This window comes from Arachis duranensis, chromosome 1, assembly GCF_000817695.3.
Source record: "Arachis duranensis cultivar V14167 chromosome 1, aradu.V14167.gnm2.J7QH, whole genome shotgun sequence".
Lineage (NCBI taxonomy): Eukaryota > Viridiplantae > Streptophyta > Magnoliopsida > Fabales > Fabaceae > Arachis > Arachis duranensis.
This window is the reverse complement of record NC_029772.3, coordinates 12,337,990-12,350,771: the sequence shown is the minus strand read 5'-3', so window position 1 is coordinate 12,350,771 and position 12,782 is coordinate 12,337,990. Positions and strand designations below refer to the sequence as shown.

Sequence of the window (12,782 nt, the reverse complement as noted above, 5' to 3'; positions counted from 1 at the left end):
TTGCCAGGTTAAAGAGGATGGCAACAAGAGGTTAGCCTTTTTTACCTTCTTGTGTGGTTTCTTTTTGTCTTCTTCTGCTGACTATGAAAAAACTATAGGATAAAGTAGTTGTAGTTAAGGATAACTTGTATGAGTGGGTGCACGCGAACATTAAGTGTCGCGCCTCCCTTCTTCAAAGTTTCAAAATTCTGTGCATTTTCAATGTTGGGAGCTGGGTTCGTCCCAAGTCTGGAATAGGCTTAGAACTAGTTCATTGTAATGCAGAAGATAGGGTTTGCGAAAAACGGGGGGCGTATTTTTATGTATATACTTGTGTATTTACTGAACTGGGCGTTAAGCTTCCATTCTCTGACTTTGAATGTTCGGTCTTGACGCAGCTCAACTGTGCTCCGTCACAGTTGCATCCTAACTCTTGGGCATTTCTTCGTGCCTTCGAGTGTGTGATGGGTTTTTTGGAAACAGCCCCCACTCTGAATGTTTTCTTTTCTCTTTTTCAAGCGAAAGGTGTCCGTAGGGGCCTCTGGGTGAACTTAAGCAGTTTTCCTAGTCTCTCCCTTTTTTGTATTGTATAAATCGTCTTTTAAGAGTTCCAAAGAAATGTTCCTCAAGGTCCGTTCCAAGGAAACGGAGTATCCGTTCTTTCTGGATTCTGAGTTAGGGGAGAATTTCTCTTTTTTTTGGTGTCCTGAACCCGTGCAAGTTCTAGAAGCAATTAGTAGAACGGAGGAGGAGGATCTGTTGTTGGAGTACTTGATTTTTTTATTTTTCTTTCGAAAAAATTTTATGTATTGATAAGGTTTTAAAGTTTGGAAATGATGCTGAGGGGTTGAGGAATTATGTTGGTAAGGGTTTTTTCCGTCGTCTTCCTTCTTTTAAGTTTTCTGGTTGCGTTGACTCATTTCATTGTTCTTTATAGGTGGCAGAGTTTCGAGCTTGTCTTCACAAAAATGAGATTTTTTTGGAAAAGAAAAAGGAGGGGAAAGACATATCGGTTGGTAATGTAGTGAAAGAGGTGATTGCTGATGGTGCTCAATCAAGTGCTATTCCCCGAGGTCATAAAAGGAAGAGCTCCAAGCCTGAGGATTCGCTCAAGGTTCTCTTTGGGTTTGACCTCGCTAGTGCACCTAGGGTGAAGGGCAATTTGAAAAAGCAAACGGGTCTTCATGGTTTCGTTGTTGGGGGCAGCTCAAAATCGGCATGGAGTGACCGTTTTTCTTATACGGCCTTCTCTGAGAAAGTTGCGCAGTCCTCCAAGACGTTCAACTGTTGAATGGTTCCGAGAACGAGACTATTGGCCAGTAAGTTCAGGTGGGATTTTTAGATTTAATTTGTTTTTCTCGACTTGTCTATTACTTGCTTTGTTAAGTATGTTGCTTCTTATAGGTCATGGCTACTAGGCTTCTTTGAGTTGGTCGTAGCATTGAGCTATTTGGTACTTAGGAAAAAAAGGAGGTTGATAAGGTGAAAAATCTGGAAAAGTCTGTTTCTGAAAGGGATAGCGTCATTATGGACATAACAAAGAGAATGAAGGATCTGGAGGTTGAAGTGGGAACTTTGCAGGACCAAATCCGTTCCCTTCAAGAACAAGCCAAAGGAAATGATCTTTAGAAAGGAAAACTGACAGCTTGGGTTCAAGAATTAGAAGATGAAGGGACAGAGATGTTTGCTGCCAGGTTTGACCGAGCAATAAGCCAGGTTTTCGTCTTTGCTCCCGACTTTGACGTTGGCCAATTTGACGTTACAAAGATAGTTGTTGATGGGAAGCTAGTGGATGATGAGCCTGGAGGAGCAGTCCAGGATGAGACCGCGGGTGCGGTTGCTAAAAATGATTGATATGTTGATTGTTGAATGATTTTGTTGTAATTGACTTTTGACTTTATTTTGTGTTTCTTCATAGAAATCTGAATAAAATATATGAAAGTTTGTTTCAATTGGCTTTGTATGCAGCTTTCTTTGCGCTGCCTATTGTGAATGCGATGTTTGCTTTCTGTTTTATTGTTGAGCATGTGCTTGAATAGAATGCATGAAATGGAATGTATGATTTTGATAACTTTGAATGGTAATTCATAGGATTGAATGACATTTGACATTCTTGAAGTGGTCGGCCTCATTAAAACCTCCCTGAGTAAAACTCTTCTTTGGGATAAAACCTCGGAAGTAGGAAAAAGAGTATCGTCCGAGCTTCAAGTGTTTAATAAGCAACTAAGTATGATACAATCTTAATGAAGAAATGTTCCATGTGTTTGTAAGTCGATTCCTTTTAGAGTTTGCAAGGAATATGCACCTCGGCTGTGTACTTTTATAACTCGGAAAGGGCCCTCCCAGATGGCAGCAAGCTTGCCCTCCCTTGGTGGCTTTCGGACGTCCTTAAGGCATCAGAGAACGAGGTCTCCTTGATGTAACAGCCGAGGTTTGACCTTCATGTTATATTTGCATTGGACCATAAGTTGAATCGCTTCATGTCTTATCCTTGATTCTTCTCGTACTTCTTCTAGTGTATCCAATTCGGTTTTTCTTGTTTGGCTGTTTGTATCTTCATCAAAATAATTCGTCCTGATTGATCCTTGAGATATTTCTACCAGAATCATGGTGTTAGATCTGAACATTAGCCTGAAAGGTGTTTTCTTAGTCGAGCATTGTGGGGTGTTGTTGTACCCCTAAAGGATTTAAGGTATTAATTCTGCCCACCCTCCTTTGGCGATTGTTACTTTTTTCCTTAAAGCCTGCAAAATGACCTTATTAGCTGCTTCGGCGAGCCCATTGGATTGTGGGTACTCGACCGAAGAAAAATGGTTCTTTATATTTAAATTTCGTAGAAAATAAGCTATTTTCTTATCGGTGAATTGCCTACGATTATCAGTGACAATATCCATAGGTAATCCATATCGGCATATAATAAATTTCCAAATGAAACCTTTTACCTTGTCCGACGTTATTTTGGCTAGTGGTTGGGCCTCTATCCACTTTGTAAAATAGTCGATTGCCACTAGCAGAAATTTCACCTGAACTTTAGAAATTGGGAAAGGGTCGAGTATATCTAGCCCCTATTTGTGGAATGGCCATCCGATCTCTGTGGTGTGTAACGTATCGACTGGATTATGAATGATTGGTGCACACTTTTGGCAGTTATCATATCTTCGAACTTTCTCGAGACAGTCTTTCTTTAATGACGGCCAGTAGTATCCTGCTCTCGGTATTTTCGCCGAAAGGCTTCGGCCTCCGATATATGTGCCACAAATTCCTTCGCCTCTTCCATTGCTAGGGTGGCGTCTTCATTTTCTAAGCATTTGAGCAAGCGTCGAGAGAATCCTCTTCTATAAAGATCATCTTCAATGATGGTGAAGAAGCTTGCTCTCCTCTGAAAGAGCTTGGGGCTTTTTTCCACCTGTGGCATTTTCCCATACTTTAAAAATTCGATGTAAGGTGTTCTCCAATCTTGTTCCTGTGACATACTCATAACAAGGTTGTTGCATATGCTAGGTAGTTTTAGTGTTATTTGTGACAGATTAGGTTGTATTCCTACTTTTCTAGATGTAGCTAGCTTAGACAACACATCGGCTCTATGATTGTCATTTCTATTTATATGTATTATTTCAAAGTGTTTAAATTGCTGAGTTGAATATTTCACCTGTGCATAGTATTGTTCTAACGAAGGTTCGCATACCTAAAATACGTCGTTTACCTATTGAACTACTAGAAGAGAGTCACAGTAGACCTTGATGTTTTGTGTCCCACACTCTTTTGCTAGGCCCATGCCGGCTAGGAGTGCTTCATATTCAGATTGATTGTTGCTGACTGGAAACATGTACTTTATTGATTGCTCGGTTGAGATTCCTTCCTTATCCTTGAGGACTATCCCCGCTCCTCCGCCGTCTTTATTGGATGCACCATCCACATATAGCTCCCATTCTGGGTGTATATCTTCGCTTGATGTTAGCTCTGCTACGAAGTCAGCTAATGTTTGCGATTTCAATGAGCTCCAAGCTTGATATTGTACATCATATTCGGATAGCTCAATATACCATTTGGTCAGTTTTTTGGCGAGGTCATGCTTAATGGTTGGTTTGTTCGTACTATTATCTTGTGGCTTTGAAAATAATGCCTTAAGCGTCGGGCCGTGGTTATTAGTGTATAAGCGAGCTTTTCGATTATCGGGTATCTCATTTCTGCGTTCTGTAAGATTTTGCTTACAAAGTACACTGGGCTCTTTTCTCGACCTGTTTCTGTTACAAAGACAGATGAAATAGAATTAATAGAAACTGAAAGATACAGGTAGAGTGGATTACCGGCGTTGGTTTTGTTAAGACTGGCTGGGATGATAGGATTTGTTTGACCTCGAAGAACGTTGTCTCGCATTCGTCCGACCATTCGAACTTGTTTGACTTTCGCAATATGTTGAAGAAATGAGTTGATTTCATCGCCATCGTTGGCAGGAATCTTGATAAGGCTGCCGACCTCCCTGTGAGCTGCTGTACTTCCTTGATTGTTGACGGTGACTTCATGTCTAAGGCCACTTTGTATTTATCAGGATTTGCCTCTATTCCCCTGTGGGTTAGCATAAACCCTGGAAACTTTCCTCCTTGAACTCTGAATGCACACTTCTCTGGGTTGAGGCACATGTTGTATTTTCTTAATTGGCCGAAGACTTCTTTAAGGTCGGCCAAATGCTTTCTTGAGTGTCCAATTTTACAACTATATCGTCCACATAAACTTCCATGTTCTTGCCGATCTGCTTCTGGAAAACATTGTCCATCAGACGTTGGTAGGTTGCACCAGCGTTCTTGAGGCCGAATGGCATAACTTTGTAGTAAAAGTTCCCATGGTCGGTGATGAAGGCTATTTTATCCTCGTCTGAAGGGTGCATGAGTATCTGGTTGTAACCTGAATACGCGTCCACGAAGCTCAATATCTGATACCCAGAAGTACTGTCAACGAGCTTGTCAATGCACGGCAATGGGTAGGAGTCTTTTGGACCGGCCCGGTTAAAGATCGGTGAAGTCTATACACATTTTCCATTTTCCTGAGTTCTTTTTTACCATCACGATATTTGCCAGCCACGACGTGAAACGCAGTTCCCGGATGAAACCTGCACTTAATAATTTTTGTACCTCCTTAGTCACTGCTTCAGCTTTTTCTTGTCCGAGATGCCTTTTCTTTTGCTTTATCGGCCGAGCTTTGGGATCCAGAGCTAATTTGTGGCATATGACCTCTGGGTGTATTCCCTGCATGTCTGACGGGGTCCAGGCGAAGAGGTCAACATTGGCTTGTAGCAAGTCTGCTATTTGGTTCGTGTATCCTACAAGTAAAGTGGAACTGATGTGAGTGTATTGATTTTCATAGTTTGTTAGACTTACCTTTTTCAGATCGTCTATCGGGGTAGGCCGTTGATCATGGTTGACACGAGGGTCGAGCTTGGCAAGTTCTGGTATGTCGTTGGTGTTGTATACTGAATTTGTTCTCGTCATCGGCGCCTGGTTCATTTTTAGGCCTACATTGTAACATTGTCTTGCTTCCTTTATGTCTGAATATACTATTGCTATAGTTCCTTCCTCTGAACAGAACTTAACACACAAGTGAATAGTGGAGACTATAGCTCCAAAAGCTTTTAAAGATGGTCTCCCTAAAATAATATTATAAGGACTAAAACAGTCAACAATTAAATATTGAATGTCCAAAGTTTTTTATTGTGGATGTTCGCCTAAGGTTGTCCTCACCCAAACGTAACCTGTTACAGGAACTCTCTCCCCTGAGAATCCAACTAGTTCGCCGGAGGATGGTTGTAACACTTTTTCGTTCAATTGCATCTTCTTGAAGGTTGATAGGAACATTACATCGACACTGCTACCTTGGTCCAATAGGACCTTCCGGATTAGGAGGGTTCCAGTTGTTACCAAGATGACGACAAGATCGTTGAGGTTAGGGACCTTAGTCTCAAAGTCCTTGCTTGTGAATGTTATATCGGGAATTCGGGGTTTAGGTACTTCAGATGACATCTTATCTTGTGCTGTTAACATAGTCCTGTAACTTCTTTTTTCTGGCCGAGCTTGTTTCTCCACCGCATGGGAAACCTCCTGAAATATAATTAATGATTTTCTTTGGTGATTGACTTCTCTGCCATTGAGACTTTTCGTTTCTTGTCTTCAGGTGTTCTACCTCCTCCGAGGTTGGCGAATCTTTCTGTACTCGGCTACCGATGTATTTGTCCAGCAACCCTTGTCATGCCAGCCTTTCTAGAGTGTCTTTAGCCACTACACATTCATCTGTGGTGTGGTCGAACTTTTGATGAAAAGGGCAGTGCTTCGTTTTGTCAACATACCTTTGGTCTTGGTATGTACCTGCTCTGCTTGGCGGTCTTATGAGCTTATTATGAAGGATTTTTTTGATTATGTCCTCCCTTTTGGTATTGAACTTGGTATATGAATTGAATTTTGGAGCTAGCTTAAAGGGCTTTTTAGAGTCTTTATTCTGGGACCTGTAAGGCTTGTCTTCTTCCTTCCTAAATGGTGGTCTCTCATTCCTTCGAGTTTCACGTAGCTCTTCTATTTTGATTTGTCCAGTCGCTTTGTCTCGGAACTCCTCCATTGTCTTCGATTTTGCAACGGCGATAGCTTTCTAAGATTTTCCAGGTCGGAGGCCACTCTTGATAGCGTGCAACTGCATTTCTGGATTAAGGTTAGGAATCTCCATGGCTGCTGTTGTGAAGCGTGTCATGTAGTATTTCAGGCTTTCGTACTATCCTTGCTTGATTGTGCTGAGGTAGTCTGAGTCTCGCACATAGATTTTGGATGCTGCAAAATGATTTATGAACAACATGGCGAACTCGTCGAAACTGGTTATGGAACTTGCAGGCAAATTAAAAAACCATAATAAGGCAGCTCCACCTAAAAAAGTTGGAAAAGATCGACAAAAAATGGGATCGGAGTCACTATTGAGGAATATCATAGACTCAAATTTTGTGACATGTATGGTGCCAAAGTCACGGGGAGTGTAAGATTTTTAGTCATTTTGAAATTCATTATTTCTTCGGAAAAAAGATTGGTTCGTCGTCTTCCTGTTTTGGTGGGTGTTTTCCCTGTCTTTGCATTGGACTCTGACTGATGTTCTTCGTATTGATAGGCATTTTCCTTCTTCTTGTCATTATTCCTTTCACCATCGTTCTGTATTGTTGCTAACGGCTCGACCATCTGTTGATTTTCTGCTAGTAGAATAACACTGGCGGCCATGAGGTTGGCATTGGTTTGAGGGGGTTGCTGAGTCTCTGAAAGGTCCGTCATGCTTCAGCCTCTGAAAAGAGTACAAGACGGATATAGAGGTGTTATAAAAATTAAAAAATGAGGCGATGGCTCCACGGTGTGCACCAAATATTCTTGTTTGGGACTTGGCTCCGAGGTATAGGTCGGTGTCAGAGGGAGAGTATTGGTGATGCTCTTCTCCAAGCGTCTGCGCCGCAAATTCCTTTCTTATCCGGACAGTGTGGAGCACCTGCAAAAAGGACTTCAATACTTAAAATAGTCCGTGATAAAAAATCAATAATAACACTAGTTACGAAAATAAAGTTTTTTGTGTGTATTCGATGTGTGTCTTAGGTCGTTTGCGTGGTGATATTTAAAGTTGAAATATGAATACGTTGTTTCGCCCAAGATTTCTTCACTATTGCGGATATATCTCGTGGAGTCGAATCACGCCTTATTGACCTAATCTTTATTACATTATTTGCAAAATGTAGTCTTTTCGAAGTATAACGTGGCTCCGAGATATTCGGTACGAATCAGTATGATACGTTGTATTTGTATATGAATCATCAATCATACATCATGGTCTTAATTAAATATGTGCTTTGATTGTATTCATTTCAACAAGTGTTGTATGCTCCTTTCTACTCTCAAGTCTCAGCCCACACCCATCTTTGGGTTTCAATAAATTAAAGCTATCACCAACAACGCAATAATGACTACAAAAATAATCTTAGATTCCACTATTTTTTCTTCTTCTACAACCTGTCACCGTTTAATTAGGTATTAATTATCGTGTGTTAGTATATGTATTATTTATACTTTATCTAGAACTTTATTCGTACTAAATTTAGTTTAATGTATTACTATTAACAAACTTATGCACCATAAATAAATAAAGCAAATTAAATAGCAATATTAACTTGTATTAATGATTAATTGATTAAAAATAACAATAAAAAATAAGATTTTGTTAGATAAATAATAATTTTTGTAAGTAATATGAATAATAGGTCCAATAAAATAAAAATATATTACATTTTTAAATTACCTACCTAAATCTTAATATTAGAATAATCATCTGTACACCTAGTAAATTAAATATTCGATATATCTATTGTTAATATTGTTTAATATTTTTATTGTCTACCTATATTTTTTTAAAAAAATATTTTCAAACCTCAGCCCTTGGCATGTCAAAGGCGGCAAATCTCAAATCTCATATATTTGAATATCAAACAATAAAACATTGAATAAATATTTAGCGTGATTATTATAGTGTATATATTACCATCACAAAAGCAAAAAGCTTGTTGAATAATTATTCTCTATTTCACAAGTTCTGTAAATAAATTAACGTCCTGTGATTAGAACGAATACTAGAAATGATTACCGTGCTTCTAAAATTTTCAAGGATATGTGTCTAAAAGAATCGGATAAGAACAAATTGTTTTATAAAAAGATTAATTTTATTTTCGCCTTTTAAATGGGTTTTATTCTATATATACATGCAAGTTCCTTGTGATTTGTAAAGAATAATCAATTTATGTACATTAATTTTTTTTATAAGTTAATTTATTAAAACACAATACGTTTTCACGATGATTACTAATTAAGTATATTTTGGCCATTCATTCAGCAAATCGAAGAGGCATTATCATCCAGCTTCTTTTGCAACATTCTACGGGTGAGTTTACATTGTTTTAGTAGAAAAGCGTCTAAGGGAATAATTATGAAACAAAGTAATTTATATTCATTCAAAATTTAGAATTGTATCTTTCCTATAATTTTATTTGATAAATTAAAAAATTGTATGCTTATACTTTCAATACTTTTTAAAATCAATTTGTATTTTTTAAATTAAAAAATTTAAGATCGAAAATATATATTAACAAATATGTAAATAACAAAATTGTTCTTTAATATAATCAACTTAAATTTTTAAAAAAAATTTTACTAAATCCTATTATTATCATTTATACACATTAAAATTTTTGGAAAAATAGTAACTTTTTGTGTTGACCCGACCAACTCATCACCCTCCCCATTTTCCTTTTTTTCTTCTTGTCACTCGTTATTATTTATTAGTACTTCGGTATGGTACTTTGGTTTGTTTTTCTTCCTTTTTTTTTTTGTAATTTTATTACTTTTATTTTCGTTCTCTCTCACAACAAAAGACAAAACAAAACTAAGCCAGCTCCTCTTCCCTTGGAACACATTTTTGATCAAATCTCAACAAAACAACAAACAACAAAGTCCAATTCCGAAGGAACCCAAGATCGCGTTTCAGAAAACATTGTAGCATTTTTTCCTCAACCTTCTTCCTAACCCGCATTGGTTTGTTCTTTTTCGGTGAGTTCTACTACGGTCGTTTTTTCTTTCTCCACCATTTTCTTGCATTTCCCACATTCCTCTCTAGATCTGTATTTTTTTCCCAATTCATTTTGACTCACAAGTTTGATTCCTCATAGCCTAAAGTTTCATTCTTTTAGCATTTTCTTAATCGAACCCAATCACACCAAGAAACGATCCAGCCTCGAATGGCATTGTTTTCAATCCGTTCCGAAGCAATGTCGTGGGAAATGGTGTCGTTTCAGACAGGGTTCTTCCCTGATTTCGTTATATTTCTTCTGAAACCTTTTCTTTTTTGAAAAAGAAATTATTTGGAAGTTTGATGTGTGATGTGAGGAATGAATGCGTTGAAGCTGAACGGGGTTTTGGGAACAAATAAAAGAGACTTATTATGAGGAAACGGTGAATGAATGTGTGTGTATGTGCAGGAAATGATTGATGGAGTCTGGTGAGAGTGGGGGTTCGTCGGTTCGAGAGGTGCGTGCAAATGGAAACAGCATTAAAACATCAGAAGTTGAGGCTAAGCTTGATGAAGGGAATATTCAAGAAGCAGAATCAGCATTGCGAGAAGGCTTGTCTCTCAATTTTGAGGTCAAATTTTGTTTTCTAATTCTATGCTTTATGGTAGTTATTTGGCAAGACCTGGTTTTTGTTGCTTTATGATTTTGTATTGTCAAGTAGTAATTTCAGAGAACCATGGAGAAAGCTGATATTTAATGTCATGCCTTTTTTGTTGCCTAATGATTGCAGCAATCATTTCATTACTTTTTCAAAGAACCCTTGTTTTATTTTTAACCATCTTGTGTCACATCCGCAAGTGTATTGTGTAAATGAGATGTTACTCATTAGCCTAACTAAATGTCTAAACAAGAATTCTGCACTTTGTCCCCCTGCTATCCCCATTCTGGAGCTAGCTATCGAGACAAGTGATTTGTCTTGGGGTACAAGACTCTGATGCCAGGTCCCATTCTTACATTGCATATGGCAATACTTGTCAATTACCATTATCTTTAGTAATTTAATAAATATGAAGATTTTACATGCCCTGTTTGTTCTTGTATTTATTTATTTTTCCCTCAATAATTCAATCACATGCTTGGGATACGCTATATGATCTGTTAAATTTTAACAGGAAGCAAGAGCTCTTCTTGGAAAGCTAGAGTATCAACGAGGTAATGTCGAAGGGGCTCTTCGTGTGTTTGATGGGATAGATCTTCAAGCAGCCATACAGCGATTGCAATCTTCCCTTTCTGATAAACCAGCCAAGAAAGGAGGTGGCTCAACTTCCACGAGCTCTCAGCATGCTGCTAGTTTGGTGCTCGAAGCCATCTTCTTAAAATCCAAGTCTCTACAAAAGCTGGGAAAGTTCAATGGTAATTTTTTTCTGAACAGGAATAATTGCTCCAATCCTTCTCCACTTTTTTTATTTATTTTTGAAATTTGAGTCACATTGATAATGTAGATGCTGCTAGTGAGTGCAAGCGTGTACTTGATGCTGTTGAAAAGATATTTTCTCAAGGTATACCTGATGCTCAAGTGGACAGTAAATTGCAAGAGATAGTCAGCCATGCCGTAGAGCTCCTTCCAGAGCTTTGGAAAGAGGCCGGTTGCTATCCCGAGGCAATATCTGCATATAGGAATTCCCTTCTTAGTCAATGGAACCTTGATAATGATTGCTGTGCAAGAATTCAGAAAGCATTTGCTATGTTTTTGCTGTACAGCGGCGTGGAGGCAAATCCACCCAGTTTGGCAGTTCAGACTGAAGGGTCATATGTACCTAAAAATAATCTGGAAGAGGCGATTCTGCTTCTAATGATTCTTGTGAGAAAGTTTTGTCTTGGAAAGACAAAATGGGACCCCTCGGTAATGGAACACCTGACATTTGCACTTTCAGCATGTGGCCAAACCTCTGTTTTAGCAAAACAACTTGAAGAGTTGATTCCTGGTGTATATCATCGTATTGACCGTTGGAATTCATTAGCGCTGTCTCTCAGTGCAGCTGGACAAAGCAAAACTGCTTTGGATCTGCTAAGAAAGTCTCTGCACCGACATGAACGACCGAATGACATGATAGCATTATTATTGGCTGCTAGAATTTGCAGTGAGGATCCTCATCTTGCTGCAGAGGGTGCAGGCTATGCCCAGAGGGCAGTCAATAACGCTCGGGGTCTAGACGAGCATTTAAGAGGCGTAAGCCTTCGGATGTTGGGACTTTGCCTGGGAAAGCAAGCTAAGGCTGCTTCCTCTGACTACGAGAGGTCTCATCTTCAGGCCAAAGCTCTCCAATCATTGGACGAGGCAGCTAGATTGGAGCAAAAGAATTCTGATCTAATTTTTGAGTTAGCTGTTCAATATGCAGAGCACCGAAATCTGCCTGCAGCTTTACGCTATGCGAAGCAGTTCTTTGATGAAACTGGTGGATCTGTATTGAAAGGATGGAGATTGCTGGCTCTAGTTTTGTCTGCACAGAAAAGATTTTCAGAGGCTGAAGTGGTGACAGATGCTGCTTTAGATGAGACTGCAAAATGGGAGCAAGGTCCACTTCTCAGGTTGAAAGCGAAGCTGAAGATTTCCCAATCACGACCCATGGATGCTATTGAAACTTACCGATACCTTCTTGCATTGGTTCAAGCCCAGAGGAAATCCTTTGGACCTCTCAGAATTAGTTCACAGGTAATATTCTGTGTGCCAACTTTTTGTCTCTTCCAGCCCTTAGTTTATTTAAATTTGATAATAGCTAGTCACATTATATCAAATTGTTGTTTAAAATGATTGAATGAAAAATTGAATCGGTTTTCTCCAACAGATATGTTCATAGCTTTGTATGACTAATCATTGAAATGATTTTTCACCTTTATTATTAACTCTTCGCAGGTGGATGACAAGGTAGACGAATATGATGTCTGGCATGGCCTCGCGAATTTATATGCAAGCCTTTCTCACTGGAAGGATGCTGAAATATGTTTGCAAAAGGCCAGAGAATTAAAGGAGCACTCAGCAGCTACAGCGCACACTGAAGGCAAGAACAGAACCTTTTTGCTGTTAGATTTTCTATTTCGGCATGTTGAACATACTTTGTGAGGCAAGAACAGATCCTTTATCTGTTGGTAGAGCATAATCCCATCAGAAGCTGGAATCAGTCAGAAGGCTATAGAATAATGTGGTTGAATGGCTTTAATGTTTGATTTTTTTTTTTTT

At 38.8% G+C, this 12,782-nt stretch overlaps 1 protein-coding gene across 1 annotated transcript in view; it reads left to right on the top strand.

Moving 5' to 3' along the window:
- The first annotated feature begins 9,387 nt into the window (after positions 1–9,387).
- LOC107475373 (protein NPG1) overlaps positions 9,388–12,782 on the top strand; it is a 4,105-nt gene continuing 710 nt past the window's right edge. The window contains exons 1-5 of the mRNA XM_016095003.3: positions 9,388–9,584; positions 10,013–10,175; positions 10,717–10,957; positions 11,047–12,257; positions 12,459–12,603. Of these exons, the coding sequence (XP_015950489.1) occupies positions 10,023–10,175; positions 10,717–10,957; positions 11,047–12,257; positions 12,459–12,603 (1,750 nt within the window). The 5' untranslated portion in view covers positions 9,388–9,584; positions 10,013–10,022. The remainder of the gene's footprint in view (positions 9,585–10,012; positions 10,176–10,716; positions 10,958–11,046; positions 12,258–12,458; positions 12,604–12,782) is intronic.